This window comes from Glycine max, chromosome 20 (assembly GCF_000004515.6).
Source record: "Glycine max cultivar Williams 82 chromosome 20, Glycine_max_v4.0, whole genome shotgun sequence".
NCBI classification, from domain to species: domain Eukaryota; kingdom Viridiplantae; phylum Streptophyta; class Magnoliopsida; order Fabales; family Fabaceae; genus Glycine; species Glycine max.
The window spans coordinates 45966402-45990121 of NC_038256.2; the positions used below are offsets into that span (position 1 = coordinate 45966402).

Below are 23720 nucleotides of genomic sequence, written 5' to 3' on the forward strand. Positions count from 1 at the left end.
ACCAATGTTTGGACTTTATCTGTTTAATTATTACTATCTAAAATCGTTATTGAAAAATAATGAAACTTTTTAGTTTGTTATAATATAAAATATATAATTTAGCCTAATTGTATAATATTATTCTTTAAAATTGTATTTTACCTTAAACATTGTTTTTTTACATAGGTTATGTTGAATAAAATTAACTGAAAGTTAAAAGGTGAAAAATTAGCTTATAAAATTTATAATTATTTGGTACAACTAGCTATTAAAGTAGTTATAAAATATAAAATAAAAAAATAATAAAATTATGATTTATTTAAAAATAATGATTAAGAATTTGATATATATTAAAAATAAAAAGGGAATAAAATATAAAAAAAACTAGAAACTAACATTTAAAAAAATACTATTTCAAGTAGTATTTGAAAAAACAATGAAATTATTTAAAAAAACTTATTTATCGAACACTTAAACAAATTTTGTAGTTGATAAAAAAAGTTACAAACTAATTGAAATGTTTGGTCAAACATAATTATAGTCTTAAACATTATTAATATTATAAAAACCTCTAATTAAATAATTATAAAATTCTACATCATACAAAATTATTTTAGGAATATTGCTATACCACCTGTGTTGATTTTTAAGGTATTTTAAAGTTAAATAAATATTATTCACTTTCAAATTAAATTAAAGAAAGATTTATATGATTGACTACCTCATATAAAATTTTATTGTGTTAACACATAAAAGAATGATATATTTAGTGAAAGAATTCATATTTAATTATCTTTTGTGTAAAATTCTCTGGGTACCAAAAATCATCCATTGGAGGTTTGATACCTGATGTTGACTCTTTACTATTTGAGGTTATAGTATGTTTTAAGAGTTAAATTATTCATCCATCAAAGGAGTACGTGAACTAGGTTCAGAATGTGAAGGCACAATTGACTTTATATCCCATTTAAGCATTAGAGCATTGCAAGGGCATTTCCCTGATACAAAAGGATCAAGAATGACCCACCTCTGGTAGTCTAAGTGCGGAACAAATAATTATTAAAAACACCTAAGTAATAAACCAACTCTAAGACGAGTTTTGTTGCGTCAATATGATATGATAATCTTTTATCCTGCATTCCTACCCTTTATCCCATCCTATTGAGAGGAATTTGAGTTAGGAAATGATATAAGATGAGTCTCTTTCTTTTCTCTTTCTCAAGTTATTCCTATTACATCTATTTGATGTGGTTAGAATATGATGATAAAATAATAATTATGCATCCTATCATATTGTAATCAATTATTTATTACATTAATTAAGTCAAGATATGATAAATTTTTCTTACCCTTATTTTTTAAAATTGTATATATTAAAAAATATTTATTTATTATAAATTTTAGTCATATAAAAAATATTTATCCTGCATATTAGAGACTCTAAAATACTAGTCTCATCATAACTAAGAAAAGTTATTTAAAAAAAAAAACACTTGAAAAAGACGTGAATGACAGTGGTTTCCGATTATGATTATTATTATTTAAAAAAGTGAACACAGCTAAGAGCTACCACAGCATTGACAGCAAAAGCTGGGCGGGAAGGGACGGAATGGTTCTCAAGTTGAGCCACAGATCATTGTTAATTTGTTATTCGCATCCTTAAAGTATATATTTTTCTATTTCTTTGTTGGAAAATATTTTTGAGAAGCTGAGAAAAAGTTATTTAAAAAGAAAGCCTTGTGTTCTGCTTCTGCAAGTGATAAACTCCCAATATAATTGGAACTGGTTGTGCTTTAAATAGAACCGCTCACCAAAACGGTGTCGTCGTCCTCCTTCAGTCGCAGCCTCTGTATCCGCGAGACCCTAATCGCCGTCGACCGCTCCCCCTGCAGGTACTTCGCCGGAGATTCTCTCCGGCTTCACCTTCTCGTCTACAAGTTTTTTAAGTTTTTTAATATTTAAAGGCTGTACTCAAAATGCCCTATTTTTATTTTCAGCTTTTTCTATATGCCAAGTGGGTTTTGGGTTTGTGTAGTTTATATATATGAAAAAGTCACCCCAAGTCAAGACACACGGACTTGGAAGGTTGTTGAGGCAAAAACTATTGTTTGAATAAAAACTCGTTTTCATCACAGGAGCAGCTCTATTCTTCTTGTGCCAAGTAAGAAATGTTGGGTTGGGGTAGGTTGCTTCAGTTAGAGATCAACGTTGTTATTTTAGATTTAAGCAGTTTACTTAGTAATCCTATGGAATCAATGCATGCTAGGAAGTGAGAAACTGGGTTTTTACCTTTGGATTTGACTCATCTAAAGTAAATGGAGTGGAGTGTATTAATAATCACAACAGATGAGAATTGAGATTGTAACTAACTTTAGAGTTCGTTGTGTATGCGTTTGATTTTATCACAATTCTCAACAGTTGAAAGTGCACTTCCTCATCTTTAAAGGAGCTAAATCCTTGTCTTTGATTGGTACTAGTTTAGTTTCTTTTCTCAATGTAGTGATGAAGTCAAGTGTGGTTTGCTAGATATGTTTATTTTATATAAACTATAAAGGAACATATTACAGCAGGAAGTTGGAAGATTGAGTAACTAGTTCGCCACCCAATCTCAATGATAAAAGGAATGGTTTTACTTGGTGAATATGTTGTTTTAGTATTTATAGGGCTTATATGATTGCTGCAACAAACAGCTTGAACTCATAGCTCTCATTTATAGTCTCTATAAGATGGAGGTTTGCAAGGTCTTAGCCTCCCTCTTTTTGGGTACATATTTGTTGCTGTTGTTATTTTGTTTAATTATAAAGTCGCTCTTTACTTGCTGGTATTACTGAAGCCTTCCCCTTGTTTGCAGATTCACCTAATGCAGTTCATGAGATAACAATAGTAAGTAACAGGTGTCCCCCTCCCCCTCCCTCCCACCTCTTATGTATTTATATTCTTACAGCCATTGCTTAGCCTTGGCCTGCTTATTTAAGTAATAGAAGCAGATCCTGTTAGTAAATCTTAAATTTGCTTGGTATCATAAAGGAAATTTATATGCATTGGCTTGCCTAAAACTAAAAGCTCTTTGGATTTGAAAATGGAATTTTCTCTTCTATACCTGCCTATCATTGTAGGCAGTAGCAAATAAAGTTGAAACTTAACAATCCTGTTTTGTTGGAACTTAGAAAGAGAATGTAATTTTTTTATTATTTTGGAATGAATCCCTTTTCAGCTTTCCCTCTAAGCCAAATGGGTTTTTGGTTTATGTTGTGTTATATATATGTAAAAGTCAGCTCAAGACGAGGCACACAGACAAGGAAGGTGTTTGTGACAAAAACTAAGGTTTGAATATGCTTCAAAGTGCACACCTAGTGTTGTCAGGGCACACCACCATCTCAGGTTTTGCCTTCAGACCCTCTAATCCCTCTATTAAGACAACCTCTTCACTGGGTTTCTACATGGAGCAATCTCCTCCTTTAAAGCTAAAGCAGTGTCACCAACCCCATCTTGCTTGTCAAGCAACAACACAGGATGATACAGTTTCTCTAAGGTTATTTTTGCGTTGTTATTTGTGGCGCTTGTTTTGTAATTGTTGGGGTTTTGACCCTTTTCTCAGCTTTCTTCAACTTAGGCAGATAAATGTAAAATATCTGGTCTTTAGATGTTTCTGAAACTGAAAATCACGTGAAAAGCCCCAAATTTGGTATTGGTGTGTGCAGGAATAATGAGTCACCTGTTCATGGACTATCTGAAGTGGTTGTTGGGGTTCTAGGAGGAGGGCAACTTGGTCGTATGATGTGTCAAGCTGCTTCTCAGATGGCCATTAAAGTCATGGTTTTGGATCCACAGGAGAATTGCCCTGCTAGTTCCCTATCTTATCATCATATGGTTGGAAGCTTTGATGACAGCACTACAGTGGAGGAATTTGCCAAGAGGTTAAATATTTTGTGCAATTGATGTTGTTTTGAATTTGTCATTTTCTATGCGACTTATTGGAAAGTATGATGCTCAGATGTGGAGTATTGACTATTGAAATTGAACATGTTAATGTTGATACATTGGAAAAACTTGAGAAACAAGGAGTTGACTGTCAGCCCAAAGCCTCTACAGTAAGAATTATTCAGGTGATTGTTTTTCTGGTTTTCGCTTGTAGTATTAATTGAGAAAATGAATAACTAGATATATCCACCTTATGCAGAGCCTACCCATTGTAGTAGGATCATATTTCACCTTACATTGACTTGATGATTTCAATAATTTTAAAGATAAGAGTAATGTTAACTGAATAGTTTCCTTGACATGACTATTTAACATATTATAGGATAAGTATCAGCAAAAGGTTCACTTCTCCCAGCATGGCATTCCACTTCCTGAGTTTATGAAGGTCTGTACTGTTTATCTTGGTTATAATAGTATTTGAAAATTCATCTTTAGGATACGAATTGAGGATAAGTGAATATGTTTTGAACAGATAGATGATCTCGAAGGTGCTAAGAAAGTAGGGGAGCTCTTTGGCTATCCTCTTATGATCAAGAGTAGGAGATTAGCTTATGACGGGCGAGGAAACTTTGTCGTCAAAAGTGAAGAGGAACTTCCTTCTGCTGTGGATGGTAATTAATTTTTTAACAGGTGTATTTTTTTCTTTTCTTTTCTTAAGAAAGGGAGAACAGGGAAAAACTCATCTTTGAATTCATACTTGTCCTTCATTAGCCAAAAGAAAAAGAAAAACATCTTCCTGCCTATTTGATATGTGCACACTTTTTCCATTTTTTTACTCTTCTTCCTTAACCCCCCACTCCCCCCATTTTGCAGCTCTTGGAGGATTTGGTCGTGATTTATATGCTGAAAAATGGGCGCCTTTTGTCCAGGTCAATGTCTATATTTTTTGCTGCTGATAGTGATTTTTCAATCCATGATTCACTAATTGTATGATGGAAGGTGATATTACTGGTGCTAAGCTAACAAATCTTGAGTTTTTGTAAATTGTGGTCAATTTATTAACTTTTCTGAATCTGAAAGGATTGTTTCTATTGTTGAGTATGGTTATTGATCAGTCTCTACTGTATTTACCTTTGATAACAGTTTTCCTTTCATGAATGTAAATTATTTTGGGATGTAACTTATTCCCAATGCCATAATATGCTTGCTTCATTTGCGAAGTTCTCTTACTATTAAATCTCCTTCCTTTCAAAGAATTATATTATACTCCATAGTGCTTTCATGCAATTTACTTATCTGAAACCTGCCTTTCAATTGTTCAAAAATGTTTTTTATTTCTTAAAACTTACCAATTTTGTCATGTTATTTATGAGTTTATGGACCTTACATATTTTTCTCCCAAAATAATGACAGGAACTAGCTGTCATTGTGGCGAGAGGCAGAGACAATTCAATTTCATGCTATCCTGTTGTTGAAACTATACATAGGTAACTTGCAGAACACATGCATTCTATTAATTTGAAAGATTTTAAATCAAGAGTTCCCACAGATTAAATTCAAAATCTCGGTTATGGTAATCTCGCTAATGACTAATCTGATCGGCAATGTATCATTTCAGCTTTCTTATATATCTACTTAAAGATTTATGTTTTGTTCTAGGGACAACATATGTCACATAGTTAAGGCTCCGGCTAATTTGAAATGGAAGACGAGGGAGCTTGCCTCGGAAGTAGCTTTGAATGCTGTTAACTCTCTAGAAGGTGCTGGTGTGTTTGCAGTTGAATTGTTCTTGACTAAGGATGGACAGGTTGTGACTTTTTTCTTCATCAACTCTGGAAATGCCTCAATGTTTTTGTTTTTTGTTTTTTCTTGACTGCTGAATTGACTTCTTTTTACAAGTAAATTTTCTGCCGTTGCAATGCAAATGCATTATATTTGTTTGTCAATCCCCTGATAGTGACCATGCCTGTGTTTCTTCACAGATTTTATTAAATGAAGTGGCACCTAGACCTCACAATAGTGGTCATCACACAATTGAATCTTGCTATACCTCACAATATGAGCAACATTTGCGGGCTGTTGTTGGTCTTCCACTTGGTGATCCATCACTGAAAACTCCAGCTGCTATCATGTACAATATATTGGGTGAAGAAGAGGTACTATCAGCATAAAGTATTTCCCCATTTTCCATTCCTTTCACCTTTGTCATTAATCTGAACAAAAGTCTGGTTTTCTCCCATACCTGATGAGGTGATGGTATTATATTTGTTTGGGATTCATTATTATTATTATTATTTGGTCCATGGTTGGAAGAGAGTTTGAAATTGAACGTCAGAACGTAAGAAAGTCAAATTAGATGTAAAATCTTCTCTGCTGTCATGAACCTGCAAACAATGATTGACTTTTTTTCATGTTATATATTTGGTTCATAGTTGGATGAAGGTTATGCAATTAAAGGCTGCTGTCTGCTGAGTGCTCCTTTTAATTCATTTACTTGTTTTGAAAAGATCATTCTCTTTAGTTACCATTGTTTCATACTCTAGTCTGTTAAATTTGCTAAATGATTTTAGGGGGGTCTTGGTTTTCAATTAGCTCATCAATTGATCAAAAGGGCATTGACCTTCCCTGGGGCAACTGTTCATTGGTATGATAAGCCAGGTAAACTTCTAGTTAAGCAGCAATTTCAGGTTGATTACTCCCCTCTTGTTTGTTGTTTAATCACTTGTATTTTTTTTAAAAGGCATTTAATCACTTGTATGACTAGTAAATAACACCATCATAATAATTTGTCAGAGATGAGAAAGCAACGAAAGATGGGCCATATAACCATTGTTGGGCCTTCCCTTAGCAATATTGAAAGCAATCTTGCTGTATTGGTGGAAGGGAAAGAATTAGATGGCAAGACTGCAGGTTAGTGACGGACTTTATTCCCTTATAGTTTATCTTTGTAGTTATTTATCTTATGTTGCTAGACCAATGAAGGAAGATGGTTTCACAGTCAACTCCATTTAATATCTTTATTGACTCATGCAATAACAATAATTGCACATGTACAATGAGTAGTTCATAGCTACATTGCCGCTTTAGTTAGACTAAGGATATGAGTAATATTTGAAGCACCTATCAGTTTACAAAGCACGGACACTCCTCTTGCTCTAGATGTTGTAGTGCAAGACATGTTTGTAGCATACCTTATGCGACTTTTTTGGACACTTCTTACTAGGCATCCTATTAAATTTATATTTTGTTGACTTGTTGTCTTGGACACTTGAGCAAACACCTGTGTACAAATTTGGATATTACCTGCATTTTGTAATGACACTGGTGAGACAAATTAATTGTTTCTTCCTCATATTTCACTAAAAAGTTGTTAGTAGCTAATGAACAGAGAGAATAAAATAAGATTATCATAATGACATTATTTTTATTGTTATTATGTCTCATCCTTATACTGCTTTCAGTCATCCCTTCTGTGTGTTGCTATCTACTCTTTGACGAAGATCAGAAACTACTGTTAACCATTCTCTTATAATTAAGGAAACTGGAGAGGAGCACTATATTTGAAATTTTGAAGTTAAAATTTTGTTATTCTCACACTTTATGCTTTGTTTTATTTGATAACTGTAGTTGCACCACATGTGGGGATCATAATGGGTTCTGATTCAGATCTACCTGTTATGAAAAGTGCTGCTGAAATCTTGGAGATGTTTGGTGTGCCTCACGAGGTAAAATTGTTCTAATTTCCCTGAGGTGGTTTGTTGTGTATGAAGTTGTTTATCCTTAAATATAATGTATATATGTACCAAATTTCAGGTAAGAATAGTTTCAGCTCACAGGACTCCAGAATTGATGTTTTCTTATGCCTCATCTGCTCATGAACGAGGCATACAAGTCATTATTGCTGGTGCTGGTGGTGCAGCTCACTTGCCTGGTAAATTATTTAAATTTTGCTATGTATAATTATCCCAAGGTAGTGTCTTTTTGCCATTAATAAAGCTTCAAATCTCAGGTATGGTTGCTGCCCTTACTCCCTTGCCTGTTATTGGCGTTCCTGTGCGTGCTTCTACCTTGGATGGGATTGATTCACTCTTGTCAATTGTCCAGGTATGTTGGTTCAGCCTCATTGGTGGCGGTGCTAGTGGCTTCCTTTTGTCCATCTTCAAAGTTTACCCTTATTTTGCCTTGCTTTATATCTGTTTTGAGTAACCTGACATGAATCAACCGAAGAAGTGGAATCATTGTCAAATTCAGTGTCTTAGGAAACAGAGTCACCAAATATCAATTAAACGGTAAAAAATGCAACAAGAGAGGTATGGAACATGTATTATTCATGAAATGAGGGAATTACTGTGGAAGAGTATCCCTAATGAGTAATGCCACAGAGTGAGGCTCCTACAGAGAGCTGCTGCTCTCTATCCACAACCAACACAATGATTTACCTCCCATACCCTCCTCACACACCCACAGCTTATATGTTAACCAAAAATCCCTAAAAAACAGTTACTCTCTCTCTGCCAGCACAGCACCCCACCTCACACCTTCCTGACTTCCCTTTTTCATCTCCTAGTGACCAGTCGACCAGATGATCCTTTGGGCTTGATAAATTGGTTTAGGCTCTAACAGCCAGCGACTACATCAATTGGATAGGGCTTAAGAAATTGCACCAGTGACTTAGGACTGCATCAAATTATTAAAGCTGGTTTGTAACATGTACATAGTGTTGGCTCAGGTTTTTTTGAGTTTCTTTTAAGAAAAGAAAAAAGTCGAGTTAAATCCAATTTTTATAAAGTTCTTAAATTTATTTATTTTTAAATAAACAAAAGCTCAAAAGTAGTAGAGCTTCTATAGAAGTTAAGAGGTAAAAAAGATTGAACCAAACACTACCATAGCCTTTTCTTGCTAACAAATTCATTTGTTTGCTGTGCAGATGCCGAGAGGTGTCCCTGTTGCCACTGTTGCAGTTAATAATGCAACTAATGCTGGATTGCTGGCAGTGAGGATGTTGGGTGTTGCCAATGATAATCTTCTGTCAAGGTTTCCCTTCCCCCTCTTCCTTTCTGTATAATCTGTGATGTAAAATTTGTTCATTAAAGTAAAGTTCGCAAAAAGAAATGGAAACATAATCTCACTTTCCATTTACAATATTGTGCAGGATGAGTCAATATCAAGAGGCCCAAAAGGAAAGCGTATTGGGCAAAGGAGATAAGTTAGAAAAACATGGCTGGAAATCCTACTTAAACAATAGTTAATTATCCCCATTAATTTGGTGATTATTTTTTAGGCTCATTTCTCATTTTTGGTCAACTACAAAATTTTGATAGAAAAGATTTCACATGGAGGGTGTATAGACCCATGGTATCAATAAGTAGGTTAAGAATAATTCGAGCTATATGTTTTGTTACCTAAATCAACAGGTTTTCTATTTTCTATTGCTAACATATAGCAACAGATGAAAATTGTGTAATCTGGCAGAAAATCCTTGTATTCACATTGATATTGACTGTTATCAAAATAAGTCCCTGCCAGTGTTGTGGGATAGATTTGATCAGTTGGAAAGCAAATGATGAGCCAAAATGTAGAACTTGTATTTTATTTTGGTTGCTAGGTGAAGTTGGGAACAAATTTTGGTTTTATATTTTCCTTTTGGTCCATAGTTTTTTGGTTTTATGAATCTTTGGCCCTTTTATCCCTTCACATTTTTAAAGGTCTTTGGTGGTAGTTTTCTCTGGCTTTGATAGTGCTTTGTTACATGTCCATGGTAGTTTGTTGTCCACTCACTGAGCAATAGGTATTGCAAATGTTTTGACAAATACTTTGAATTGACTTTACTTTCGTTGCTGATTCTAACATAGTTCGTCAGCATTAATAGTGTGGCCAATAACTGGGATCATTCAGCGATGCAGCTTCAGTGTTGTATGAGATGGATACTGAAAAAGTGGGAACACTGTGGACTGCATTCCTTATTACAGGGACGTACATAACATTTATAATATTAAAACTTTTAAAAACAATAAGTTCATTTACTGTTTTTTTCAATTTTGGAATCTATTTAACAAGTGTCTTATGAGTATATGACTCCTGTCTCATAATGTAGTTTAAGAAGAAAAATTGAATTCTAGAAAGTATCATTTTAGTTTTTAATACAATTTTAATTACTTTTTTTTTACTTATTTTCTTAATAAGTGTAATTTTAGTTTTTTAATATAATAATAATAATATTAATTTTGTAAAATTATTTATTTATTTTCTTTGGTCTATATAAAATACTATAGGGCGGTGCTTATTATGAGACAAAGAATAGTATTTTCTTAAATTATAATGATTTTATCATAGAAAAAAAAAGGTTATAGAAATGAGTATCCTCGTGATTCCAAGAAAAATAAAAAGGTATTAGTGAGAATTGAGATGCTATAAAAAAATTGTTTGTGGCATTCTGTTTTTAAATTATCAACAAATATTTTATGAACATTCTTAGCATTCAATTAAATAAATAAAAAGAATACATCCCAAGAACAATTTCTGGATTCAATATTGTAATGTGCTCTTTGAGTAATGAATCCAGAAAGTGAACCAAAATAGCTTCTGGGAGAATGATAAAAATTGAACAAAATAGTATGTTGTTTCCATAATAAAAAAAGTCAATATATTTTTTGGTCAGGTAGGTTTGAAATCCGAATCTAATTTTGAACTAAAAAATAACACACTATAATTTTATATATGGACGAAAAAAAACAAATATTTACAGGAACAAAATTTAAATTTTACCAATTTTATAAAGATAAAAAATTCATTTTAACCTTAAAAAAAACGGCACGAAGCACTAAAAACTTGAGAGGTAGAAAGGGAAGGAGGTTAACATTTACTTTTGTTGACTTTTTTAAATGCTTTAATGTTAACCATGAGATATATCCAATGGTCTAAGATGTTGCTGGAGAGAAGCTTTACACGAAAAGATTCGAATCCATATAATTTACTTAGACTTTTTTTTGTTGTGAATATTTAGACTTATAAAATGGCATGTAATCTTTTTTAGAGGTTCATCTTTAACTTATATTTAAATAATTAAAAAAAAAACCTTATTTCAACAAATTTCATAATTAAATTGTCTTGTATATTGTAAATCATGGATCCTTTTGTACGTCATAAGACAACGTTTATGTCAAGGGGCAGCGTGTGTCCTAAACCAAAGATGGATTAACATTCAACCGGACTTCATCGTTAAAAGCATTTTGAAGGAACTAAACTTTTGTTGTGAACAAATTTTAATTAGTATTCGAATTATTAAAATTGAGATGAATCTGTTTGATTTAGTTTATTGGCTTAGGGTTGATCTTGTACCATTTTCAATTGAGATTTTCACAACCCCTTTGTCAGTGAACCAAAATAGCTTCTGGGAGAATGATTAAAATTGAACAACAGCCGATATGTACTGATTAGTACATTTCTTTTATTTATTTATTTTTTATTTACTATGGTGACAAAGGTCAAAACTAACGATCTCATGTAAACTACTCAAATCCTCCACTGCTAGGTTGATCCTAATGAATAAATCATAAATCTTTTTTATTTTGCTAACCATTAAAATTTGAAGGTGTTTATTAAAAGTTGTAACATTCAATGTAATCAAAGCATCTCTTTAGCATTATTGCTGTTGTTAATATGGATTGTACAGTGGAGACAATTACTTTTTCTTGTTTCGTCTCATGGAGGCAATCCCATAATAAAGGGCTATAATGTACAAAACAAAAACCTGAGCCCAACTTTTCACGTTCGTTTTTATTGCCGGAACAAAATGATCTGGGTTGGTTGACATAGTCATGGTTGTAGGGTCCGTGGCGAAGACTTGAATCGTGATAAAGTAGCATGACAAGAAACATAACAAAAAGTTTCTGAAAGTAGAGATGTTGAACGTGAATAAACTAAATTATGGGACTCATTCAACTAGCCAACTAGGACTTGGCACTTGCAAATTTCATGGAAATTTCGGGTTGATGTGTTTGATTTTAAATATCTACAGGTTTTGAACAGTATAATTTACTCTCCTGATCTTGAAACCGCGGGGTTTTGGTCAAAACCAAACCTACGTTCAACAAACCAAAGCCTACTTTGTTATTATGCCCGTATATATATAAACATATAAACTCATCATATTCATACATAATAATACTCTCCACCGTCATTGCCATCTTTACCATTCAAATATCTTCTTTTGAATTCGAGAAACTTTCTTGATTCTTTTATTTTTTGTTCCATCAGGAGCTAAAATCTCATATAGGTGTCTATTCCCTCATCACAATAATGGGTCGCTACACGAAGATGTTGATGTTCACAACAATTTTACTATTGGGTTTACAACAAATATGGGCATTTAGGCCATTGAAAGAGGATCAATGGTTGAAGCAGAGGCTGGTAATACAATCACTACAAAGAGGCCACGTGCAACATTCTGAAAGAAACCCATGTTCCACCGTTCCTGGGCGCAGTAAGGGACGCTGCACTTCTGAAATCAACGTTGCCGATCACGTTGCTCATGCACCACCACTAGAAGTTGCCAATTAGTTCGGATCACCATCTTTTCCACAGTATATATATTTCTACCTCGTGAGACTAAAAAATATGTCTCTAAGTTCTTGATCCATCAACTTCAGCCTCGATATATCTTATGATAATCTCTCATTCATATTTTTTATTATTGACACGAATAAAAACAATATTAAAAATTTATAATAACTTACGCATCATGTTTAATTAATTAAGTTCATTCATATTATTAAGTCAAAGTTTGTGTGTATATGTAATATACAAGAATATATACGTAACATATTCTTTTGGGATGATTTGTAGGTGATAATATTTTGGTTTAACTAAAATAAAACAATTTCATTCTTTAATTTGCTTATACCTCTCTGTGATTCTATTTTTTATTCTCTCGCTCGATTTAAGTTATTTTAAACATTTATTGATTATATTGTATTATTGTTTGTGCCGTGGTCTTCATTACTTCCATAAATCTTGCCGTCAAATTTGCTGGCTGCCATGCATGCATCCCATGTTTTATTATAATTGATCATGACCTACAATAAGTTTTGACATCTATAAAGTTTGGCTACTTTAATTAAATAAAGAGGCGTTGACTTTTAACATAATAAACGTCGACCTTTCACATATGACTCTTGTATATGTCAGGAAAAACTTAAGTTGGTTTTTCAAAATTACACACATCATTAGATGAGTTTAATTTTTTTTTAATAAAATTTAGTCATTAAATGATTTCTGATGATTGAAATATATAAAATGTCATTATGTTATAAGAAATATCTCCACTTCACAATTTAAAAAAGACATTACTTGTATACAAGTAACATTCACTTAGGGACAAGTGTTATAGGGATATTTCAACTTCACAGGTTAAAGTGACACCACTTATATCCAAGTGATACCAGCTCAAGGACAACTATTATAAAAAATATTTCAACTTCACAATTTAAGTCAGTATGAGTTGTAATCAAGTAATGCTAACTTAGGGTCAACGGTCATGATAGACATCAAGGCTATGGGCTAGTCAATTACCAAAGGAGGTCAAAAAAACACCACCATGCAAGAAACATGTAGGGTAATGCTAGGTGCACCAAGCATTTTTTAAAAAATACCAAAAATGTCTCTCTTGTATCTTCTTCGTTTTTAAGCTGGGTCAGTAGTGTTTTACATCTCCATGCTTTTTGTTCTTCCATTTCTCTCTTTGGTGTGGTTTTTTCTTGAGATAGGTGACATTGGGTGAAGGTGAAGGGGTCGGTGGTCATTGTTGTGATGGTTGGTTCATTGTCGTCGACATACGAGGTACGTATTTCTGCTGGGTGTGCGTGAGTTGGAGTCGAATGTCGACATATGGATCCAGTTGATCCGTAAAGTTTATATAGATCAAGTTGATCGGTATGTTGATATTACACATACGGATGTAGTTGATCCATATAAGCCTTACGGATCAACTTGATCCGTAAGTTGTACATATTTTGAATTTTTAACATTTATTTAAGTTTAATATTTTTTTAATTATTATTATGTTTGTATGGTCATTTTAAAAAATAAATTAATTGTTTATATGTGTAATTGAATTAATTCGTATGTAGAATGATATAGGATTTTTGCATTTTATTATATATGATTATGAATTGTAGTGTTTATAAAATAGTGTGTAGTAAAAGATTATGTAGAGTTTTGTATGATACTATATGTATAGTGTAGTTAGGTGTTGTATGTCTGTCTTGTTGAAATTTATGATTTGTTGTTAAGATGGATGAAGATCAATGGGTGTATGACAGTATAATGTCTGAAAAAATTGATATGGATAATCAAAATGAACAAGAATGTGGTGTGAATGCACAACATATTGATTGTTCGGATGCTCAATACTTCTCAGGTAATAATTTTGATTATTGTTATTAATTTCATAAAATCAATGTCCCTCAGAAGATTAAAATTGTGTGGGTTGTGTTGTAGGTGTTTGGTATCCAAGATGATGTTTTGCAGTGGGCTCAATCCGTTGCTCATGAAAATGGATTTGTGGCGGTCATTATGAGATCTGACACAAACACTGGTAGTAGAGGAAGAAGTTCATTTGTGTTAATTGGTTGTGAAAGAAGTGGTCAGTATAAGTCTAGGAAGAAAGATTTTGTTAGAAGAGATACTGAGAGTAGGAAATGTGAGTGTCCTTTTAAGCTTCGTGGGAAACCAGTGGTTGAAGGGCAAAGTTAGATGGTAAAGTTGATGTGTGAGATTCATAATCATGAATTGGCTAAGTCATTGGTTGGACATTCATATTGATGTGTAGGTGTCCCTTTAAGCTTCGTGTATCTCCGTGCCTGCCGTGACTATCCTAAGGTTGAGCAGACACTCCAACCTTTCAGCAATCGCTTAGCAAGCATCTTATGAAATAGAAAGCAACCAAAATAGTATTATGATAACTAAAGTAAATGACATTTGATAAAACAACCCAAATAGTAATACTTACCACTGCATGTCTAGGCTGCTCCACATCAGAAGGAGCATGTGCCGGTGCTGCTGCTGGTGCCACTAGGACCCGAGGGATATGTGGCTCCACAAATGAGGCATCCTGCGTCACAGATGGATGCCGTGGCAGATCTGAAGGCTGTGCCACTGTCATGAACGGATGAGAAATGAGGAAGAACCAGTCCATGTACTCGGATGCACAATGTCTTGGCACGACACAAATCTAACCCGCTAGTGCAAAATGGTCTGAGTAGTGCATCCACCTGTCGTCAATTTCCTCAAATGACACCCAGGAATCTGTAGCCTCTACAGGAAAACTTTGCACGTATCCGAACTGGCGCATGACCATCTCTGGTCGGTGTCTCACGACGACGGGCTCCCATCGTAGATGACCGGAGAAGCATGAAATCAAATCAAACTCACGAACGGCTCGATGCTCACCATAAGGCATCCAGCAAACATCAGGAATCCTGAGTCCATCTAGACGTTTCCTATACGTCGATGCAGATATGGACTTCAAAGAAGCCTTTGTAGCAATCCACCGACATACACGTGGTGAAAGGTCATCGTAGTCCGGATCAGTCAAACACTCCGCAACTGAAGGAAAATGCTCATATATCCAACACTACAAAGATTACATTAAAATCATACAAATGTCAAATGAACATCTTAAAAACATATTTAAAACATAGTTGTAATTAACATATTAAAAAATATTAATTACTTGTAACAGAGTGATGTAACCAGCAAGCTGTCGGTTGCCGCTCCTACAAGCATCATTCAAATGATCGTACATATGCATTAGGGTGGCAGCTCCCCATGCATAGCTTATACTCTGATTGAAGTCACATAAAGCGTCTAAGAAAACAACATGAACATGGGTTGCACTCTTGTTAGCAAAAAGAGTGTAACCTAAGAGATGCAGAAGATAGGCACGAGCTTTAGCAGTCCAATGTCCGGGCTGACACTTCCTTTGATAAATATCTCATAGCCAAGATAGGCGTACGTATGCCCCATGACACTGTGTTGTCTCAGCCCTAGCTTCCTCTCCTGAGACCTCAAGTAACTCCACAAACATCAACACTGCTTCATCGATGTGCAGAGGCTCGAAGGTATGGAAGGTGCCAATAATTGGAAGATGAAGCAGAGACACCACATCATCCAGGGTGATGGTAACCTCCCCAACAGGAAGATGGAAACTGCTAGTTTCATTATGCCACCTCTCCACAAAAGTAGATATAAGTCCTCGATCGCCAGTGTCTACTGAACATGCGATCAAAGGATTTAATCCTGTGGCAGCAACTAGCCCCTTAATTTCAAGAGTAGACCTCTCAAATTTCTAAACCTTCCTCCCATGGGAGGATAACTTCAATTCAGGACATTCCTGAATTGAAGTATAAATGAACAAACAATTTATAAATATAATAATTTAAATGATGAAAAATTTCAATTATAAGAAATACTAACCAAATAAGTTTACTTAAAAATTTTAAATACCTATTTGTTTCATGCGTTGACTACAACATGGTCACTATACTTTGTAAGCACTTATGGGTCACGCAACCCACCTGGAAATCCCTCAGCATCATGACCAGCTTCTGAACCATATGCATGTACGTCTCCAGCTACCATTGGCTCATCTTTAGCAACAAGGGCAACTTCCCATTGCCTACATGCCGATGTTGTAGGTCTTTGCCATTGAGGAACATCATCTTAATCATGATGATCCTCTCTCCCCAGGGCTCTGCCTATAAGCCTACCTAAGACACGACCTAAGCCTCTAGTTCTAACCATGATATGCAAATGTTAACGCACAAATTCCATTACTAAACCACATAAATTCATCACAATATAAACTTGTTCAAAGAAAACTGAATTAAATAACTTATACCCTTCAATCCTAGGCAACCAAGATTTTGGACTACTTTACAACGAATTATCTATATTTCAACCAAGAAATTAATCTATAGTCACTGTGTGTTAATCTTTTGTAGACTAAAAGTAATTTTGATTTTCAGGTGCTCATAAACTCTATAGTGTGTGCTTGTGCTCATAAGTTGTTTTGATTTTCAGGTCATTTTGGAAAGTCTTATTCCAAATCTATAGTAATTTCATTTATGAGATTTTGAACTTTTTTGCTTATTGAAAATTGTTTGTAGCAAGACTAATTGATGAGAAGATGTTTGGGATTGACAACTTCTGTTGGATCTCTGCAAAGACAACATTAGAAGCTTCAAAGCATCCAGAGTTTTTAATTCTGCAGACAGGCTTGGGACATTTATTGCTTGCTTTGCTTTTAGACCTGCTTGTTTTGCTTTTAGGATTTAAGTTTTGTTTCTTTTAGGGGCAAATGAAACCTGAGGAGATTTGGGTTATGGGGGTGCTCCTCGTGTAGCTCAGCTTAGATCTTAAACTAAAGTGTGGAGCATGTTGTTCCTATTTTATCATTAGCTTGCCATTACCATGCTTATATGTGTGCTTATGTGTGGAATTTTCATATTTTCTTATGACACACATATTTGGTATATAATGCATGATTTGAAACTATTCTCACATTTCAAGATAGTGATTTCACAGATGTTTATTACTTGTAACTCGTAAGTCAATCATATGTACGATTTTTAAAAGCGATACTAACTTAGTAAACTAAAATATCTAAAACCAATATCAACTAGTTCAAAGAATTCAAACATAATACAATAGAAACCCTCAACACTAACCCTAAACAATCAACAATAACCCTAAACCATCAACATTAACCCTAAATCATAATAAGAAACATTTTTCAAAACAAAAATACTTATTTACATCTTTTTTTAAAAAAAATGTACATACGGATTAAGTTGATCTGTATGAGGCTTTCGGATCAACTTGATTCTTATACCTCATACGGACCAACTTGATCCGTATGTACAAACCTACTTCCTACTTCATCTGTAAGGCTAAACCTATTTCTTACATCAAATGCGGATCAACTACATCCGTAAGAAATTAAAAACCAGAAATGCAAGTGACAGGGAAGATGAAGCGTACTTCGACGGTGGAGCAACCCCTTTAATGCACGTCCACAATGCCGACGGAGGAGAAGAAGGATCAAAGCCCAACGAAGGGAAGGGAAGAAGAATAGCGGCGGCGCAAACGGAGGGAAGGGAAGAACAGATGCGGCAGCGCAAATGGAAGCTACAATGCTGGTGTACAGTACGCGTAAAATGGTGCTTGGTACACCAAAATCTTTTAAATTAAGGCCAAAGGTATTTTTCTCTTTTGACATTAAATGCTGGGTGCATCTAGCATCACCCAAACATGTATGGGACAAGACCCAAAAGGTTAGATTTAGGACAAAGGAAGAACTATTAAAGGACCTACTATGTCCTACTTGGAGAAGACAACTTTACTCTCTCACTCATTATGAAATAGTTAACACATTCAATGACGATTCTGGTGAGATCTCGCACCTATGTTGCTTCACACTGGAGATCTTACCACTATGTTGGAGCTCAAATTTCGTTACTCAAGTTCATATCACATCGGTTTTTCAAAATAATTTCTACCAGAAAATTAGCTCTTTAAAATTTTAAAATATTACCATGCTCATTCTTATTATATAATTAGGATAAAGTAGCTAGTGACATCAAAAGGGATTTTAAGGAATTAATTTAGTAATGAATTAAATGTATTTTAAGAGATTAAATTAATTGCGGTGACATGATTTTTGAAAGTATAATATAGTAGTAACATTTTAGAGGACTAACAAGGTAACTTTGAATGACTATTTTGAAGGTTTTTACTCTCTAAAATACTCTCCTTATATCTTTATCTTTATACTTGACATTGTTAATTGTTGCCCTTTTCAATTAACCTAATTGATCTTTACCTAAATTGAATTTTAGTACTTTTTAAAATTTAATAATTAAAAATAATTTATATTATAGTTTAAATTATTTTTATTAATTTAAAATATAATTTATATATTATAAATTATAAATTTAAATTATAATATATAATAATATAAATTAAATATTTATATATTATTAAATTTAATTATTGAGAAATAAATATTTACACGACTCAAATAGTAATACAAAACTAATACTATAATAATATGTATTTGTTTTTGCTCGTGCACTCGACAATTTTTGGATTGTCCGTTAAAATAGTACGAAACACAAAATCAGACACACTTTTTATTGGCACAAATTGGCCAAGTGTTTGAATTCGTAGGATGCCATTTGAGTTTTGTCATTCTACTTCCCGTTCATATTCCTGTAGTCTTTGACCAATGTTATATTAGACATACGGTCAGTGGTTGAATCAGGTATTGATTGAACGGTACAAATTGATATATTAATTTTTTTTTCTTCAAAAAATCCATAGTTTACAAGATTCATATTTTAAAATTTTATAAATAAAAATCATATTACATCTTTAAAAAGTATAGATAAAATTATATTTTTGGTCTTTCAATTTATCTTCAATTTTGGATTTGGTTTTCCTATAATTTAATTTATAAATTTGGTTTCTCACTCTTATAAATTTCTACAAAATTGATCCTCAAAACCCGATTTGGACGTTAACCGTTAACCTCAGATGTTGACGGTCACATGTCAATGTCATATGTTAATGTCACGTGTCAACGTCTAAGTGGTTCTCTGTAAATGCTTCATTTTTTTTAGGTAAAATTGTACTTTTGATCCCTCAGTTTTACTCCAATTCCGATTTTGGTCCCCTTATAATTTAATTCACACATTTGGTCCCCTAGTTTTATAAATCTCTTTATAAATTCAACCAAATTTCATTACTTGAGAAGTTGTATTTCAAATTTCAAACAAAAATACCATTGTCATACATAGGCCACTTAAGCGCAGTCATATACACATAATATCGCATGAGAGAGCAAAAAAAGAAAAAAAAAAGGAGATTATTACAGAACCTGTTAAAGTAAGATATCTGAAAATTTCAGACCCAAGTTGGGATTCATGCGCCACTTTCCGAAGTTGAACAGCCCCGAAAGTGGAAGAGAGACAAAGAGTGATTTTTCTATGGGTTTCAAGTGAGTGAAAAACTTGCGATGAAAAAGAAGTGCGACATTTATCAAGATCTACCATGTCTCTAGCACCAGTGGCTAAACCATTCAAAAGACCAATTTTGCAGGAACAATTTATAAAGGGATTTATAAAACTGAGGGATTAAATGTGGGAATTAAACTATAGGGGGACCAAAATCGAAATTAGAGTAAAACTGGGGGACCAAAAGTATAATTTTACCTACAAAAAATGAAGCTTTTACATGAAACCACTAAGACGTTGAAATGTGTCATTAACACGTGGCATTGACACATGACCGTCAACGTCTGAGGTTAACGGTCAACGTTCAAATCGGACTTTTAAGACCAATTTTGCAGAGATTTATAAAAATGGGAGACCAAATTTATGAATTAAATTATAGGAGAATCAAATACGTAATTCAAGATAAAGTGAGAAACCAATTTTACAATTTTATTAAAAGTATAAAATAAAGTCACAATACACCAATTTATTCAAAAACAAGCATCGGTTGCTCTAACCAATTTTATTAACATATCTGGATTCTTATTTTTATTTTATGTATATGGCAACATTTTTAACTGTATACACTCAAAATAATATATATATATATATATATATATATATATATATATATATATATATATTTTGAGAATTTTAATACAAAATGTTTGAATTACAAAAAAGACATAATCAAGTAATAAAAAAGTTGTCATTTTGAAAGTTATATTAACATGGAAACATACACTTGAAAAATGACAAAAGTGTGTGGGGGCAATTGCATGAACAAAGTCACATGGTGAAGGACAGGGGTTACAATGGTACCACACACATAATTGCAAAGTCATTTAAGGCAAGGCAAAGAGCTATAGTCTACGGCCTCGGCCTGGGGACTGGACAATGATGGGAGGTGCAAGTAACTAATGCAAAAGGCTATGGGCTGATGTTGTTGCCATTGTGACCAACACCGAACGCGTTAAAGCGTCTCATCAACACGTACACTTAACCTAAGCCTTTCTTGCTGCAGCTGTCACTACCAAACCTACGCTTTATTATTATGAGTATATATAATTTTGGAAAAATCACCTTCTCGAAAAATATTCAATCAATAAATAACTAACAAACAATAATTATTCAACCTGAATTTGGAAAAGGGATGGATAATCAAACTGAGTAATCAATTTAGATCTGCCATTGATCAATTATTAAATACTTAATTTTTCACTTTTTTTATAAAAAAAAAAAATTTATCTACACGGTTCTTTTAGAGTATCCCCTCATTGCGGTTGTTCTCGGTGCAACCGACAGTACTGAACATCTGAATGCATTCATTCAATTATTAGTTTCTTTTCCGGTAATTCAATAGACTTCCATGCATTCTATGATTTAACTATAATACTATTTTAAGGAAGCTATTTTTTTGGATTTAACAAAAGGGTCTACAGACTACAATTAATATCCATTCGTATTTTAATAAGATTATCTACAGTGGGGTTGGGTTTAACAAAAAAAGGTCTATAATGTGATGAATATAGAGTTTGAATCTTAGTTAATTAAGAAAAATGTTTACAATTAATATCCATTCGTATTTTAAATAAGATTATCTCCGAAGAACAATATTTATGACATTAATCTATTTCAAGTCACACAATGCTCTAGTATAGCATGTGTATTTTTTGTTTTCACAGAAAAAAAGTATCAATCTTTTTTGTAATTTTTTAATTTAGAATATATTAACTGAAAAAATGTATCAATAAGTTATTCTATAATGTATTTAAAACGAGATATTAGCTTTGCATATGTACGGCACTTTTGGATGTGCAAAAACATAGGAAAGAAAGGTGGGAAGAAAAAAGTGAGAAAAAAATTAAGTTATTCTATTAAAAAATTTAAATAATTATTTTTACGTTTATTTAATTGGATAGAAAGGTGAAAAGAAATATATTTTTATTATGTATAATAACACATGTATATTTAATGTTTTAAGAAAAAAATATTATATAAGATAGGCATTTTATTAAGAGAAAAAAAAAGGTAAATTATTACTTCGCCCCCTCTCTTATAATGTAAAGAAATGAACAAGGTTCGCATATTTCTTTGGAGGGCGCGTCAGGAAAGAAAAAAGGAGTGATGATGAGCTACGTACGATACAAAGCAGCAGGGCGTTGAAAAGACAGGATTGGAATTTATGCACACATAAAATCAATTGAGAAACCCTAACCACCCATCATGTTTCAGGACCTGGGAGCACTACATTTCCTGTTTTTTTTTATTTGACTCCATTCGTAACCAACACATTAGTAGTATACTTTTGTACTTCTGTTTTTTTTTTTAGAGTAATAATAATAATAATTAAATATTCCTCTTAATTGATATTTTCTAGTATTTATTCTCTTGTTACATTTGAATTTGGTATATCCACGAAAAAAATATATAACTATATTTGGTGTACTTTATTTTATTTTGGCACAACTAGGTTTTTTATTTATTAGGCGATAAAAAAAGGTTTTTTTTTATATATATATTTATTACCTTCTTGAGACTCATGTAATACAATTATACAGTATATACGATTTTACCAAGTCCTTTGTTTTTCTTATGATCCATTATGATATGATTTTGGGAATCTTAAGAAGTGGACCCTGGCCTCTAGTTAAAGGGAAAGGCAGGCCAAAAGATACTGTGGGAGTGGGAAGGTATAGGCAGGTTGTTGTTGTTTTGTTGTAAAAGAATCAATGGCGTCCCTTTTAACTTAATTTATTTATTTATGCGAGCCACGATACGATACAATACATAATACATGACATAGCTTAGGAGTGTGTGCGTGGGTATAAGGATAAGTCGGAGATCAGTTTGACCTTTGTAATGAGGGGCCTGTTTCAATGACAGTTCGAAATGGACTGGACAGCACTCAAAATAGGCCATGTGAACCTTTGGGTCCCAACCCCTTCTCTTCTTTTATCTTCAGGAATCATACTACAATATTACTGTACTCCCCATCTTTTACATAAAGAAACCAATAAGAGGCAAATAATTCATTCTCAATAGTAATAAAAAAATTGTTTAATTAATTTTAAATTTATTCCAATTTTTTTTTTATCAACAAAGTTAGTTTGTTAGTTTTTGTATTCAACAAAAAAAAATTATTAGTGAGAGGAATTCTCAAATTCATGACCTCTTTCATTTATTTTTTTACCACTAAATTAACATTATAATTCCTAATTTTATTTTAAAATAATCTATAAAATCTATTCTTGGTGTTTGATCATGCATAAAGAAATAGAAGACCTAACCCAAAAGTATATCAAGTGTGAAAGTGTAATATGTCTGCCATTTAATCTGGTATCAATGTTTTACCATATCTCAGCAATCCTGATTTTCATGGGACAGTTTCTCATATATCATTTAGTCATTATTTAACGATATTTAAATTGTTAATGGCCGATCGATTACTAAGTGAGCAACTCAATAGGATAAAAATCCGACCAATGGATGATCGAAGGAGTACAAAATCATATAGTTTAGAGCATTAGTTATATTTAATTGCACGATATATAATTCAAAGAATACTTTTCTCACACTAATAAATATAATTTATATTATTAATAGGTTAATAAATCTATCTAGTTGCATAAAGAATGATCGGATGTCTTATTAATAGATTTCATACTAAACTAAGGATGTACAAAAAAATATCCTTTTTTCTCATATTAGGAAAAAAAAATACGTTCATTTATTTCTTACGTAAAGGGTGCAGCGGTGGGTGAAAGA

General features: G+C 33.0%; 2 protein-coding genes across 10 annotated transcripts; one reads left to right on the forward strand and one right to left on the reverse strand.

Moving 5' to 3' along the window:
• Nucleotides 1–1544: 1544 nt before the first annotated feature.
• LOC100812377 (phosphoribosylaminoimidazole carboxylase, chloroplastic) lies at nt 1545–9438 on the forward strand. Of its 9 annotated transcripts, none has more exons than XM_006606405.4 (19): nt 1545–1871; nt 1977–2140; nt 2831–2873; nt 3251–3511; nt 3681–3896; nt 3974–4085; nt 4283–4345; nt 4433–4571; nt 4774–4829; nt 5314–5387; nt 5560–5707; nt 5883–6056; nt 6471–6558; nt 6694–6810; nt 7528–7625; nt 7714–7831; nt 7910–8004; nt 8828–8934; nt 9053–9438. In XM_006606405.4, exons 4-19 carry the CDS (start codon nt 3312–3314, stop codon nt 9147–9149), a joined length of 1902 nt encoding a protein of 633 aa, XP_006606468.1. In that variant the 5' UTR covers nt 1545–1871; nt 1977–2140; nt 2831–2873; nt 3251–3311; the 3' UTR covers nt 9150–9438. The 9 variants fall into 9 exon arrangements, with proteins under 9 accessions (XP_006606468.1, XP_006606465.1, XP_006606464.1 ...); XM_006606402.4 differs by having other exon boundaries at nt 2831–2862; XM_006606401.4 differs by lacking the exon at nt 1977–2140.
• Nucleotides 9439–15130: 5692 nt separating this feature from the next.
• Nucleotides 15131–16539, reverse strand: LOC102668810 (protein MAIN-LIKE 2-like). The gene is made up of 4 exons (XM_006606875.1): nt 16476–16539; nt 15914–16170; nt 15632–15742; nt 15131–15532 (listed from the first exon to the last, which is right to left on the reverse strand). Exons 1-4 carry the CDS (start codon nt 16537–16539, stop codon nt 15131–15133), a joined length of 834 nt encoding a protein of 277 aa, XP_006606938.1.
• Between the last annotated feature and the right edge of the window lie 7181 nt (nt 16540–23720).

Excerpts from the sequence above, each read along its gene's own strand:
- LOC102668810 (XM_006606875.1), bottom strand. The coding sequence starts at position 16,539 with ATGGTAGCTGGAGACGTACATGCATATGGTTCAGAAGCTGGTCATGAT. Across the intron at positions 15,743-15,913 it reads CACAGTGTCATGGGGCATAC|AGTATAAGCTATGCATGGGG; the intron begins GTACGCCTATCT and ends GACTTCAATCAG. Across the intron at positions 15,533-15,631 it reads GTTACATCACTCTGTTACAA|TGTTGGATATATGAGCATTT; the intron begins GTAATTAATATT and ends TAATCTTTGTAG.
- LOC100812377 (XM_006606405.4), top strand. The coding sequence starts at position 3,312 with ATGCTTCAAAGTGCACACCTAGTGTTGTCAGGGCACACCACCATCTCA. Across the intron at positions 7,626-7,713 it reads TGTTTGGTGTGCCTCACGAG|GTAAGAATAGTTTCAGCTCA; the intron begins GTAAAATTGTTC and ends ACCAAATTTCAG. Across the intron at positions 7,832-7,909 it reads TGGTGCAGCTCACTTGCCTG|GTATGGTTGCTGCCCTTACT; the intron begins GTAAATTATTTA and ends TTCAAATCTCAG.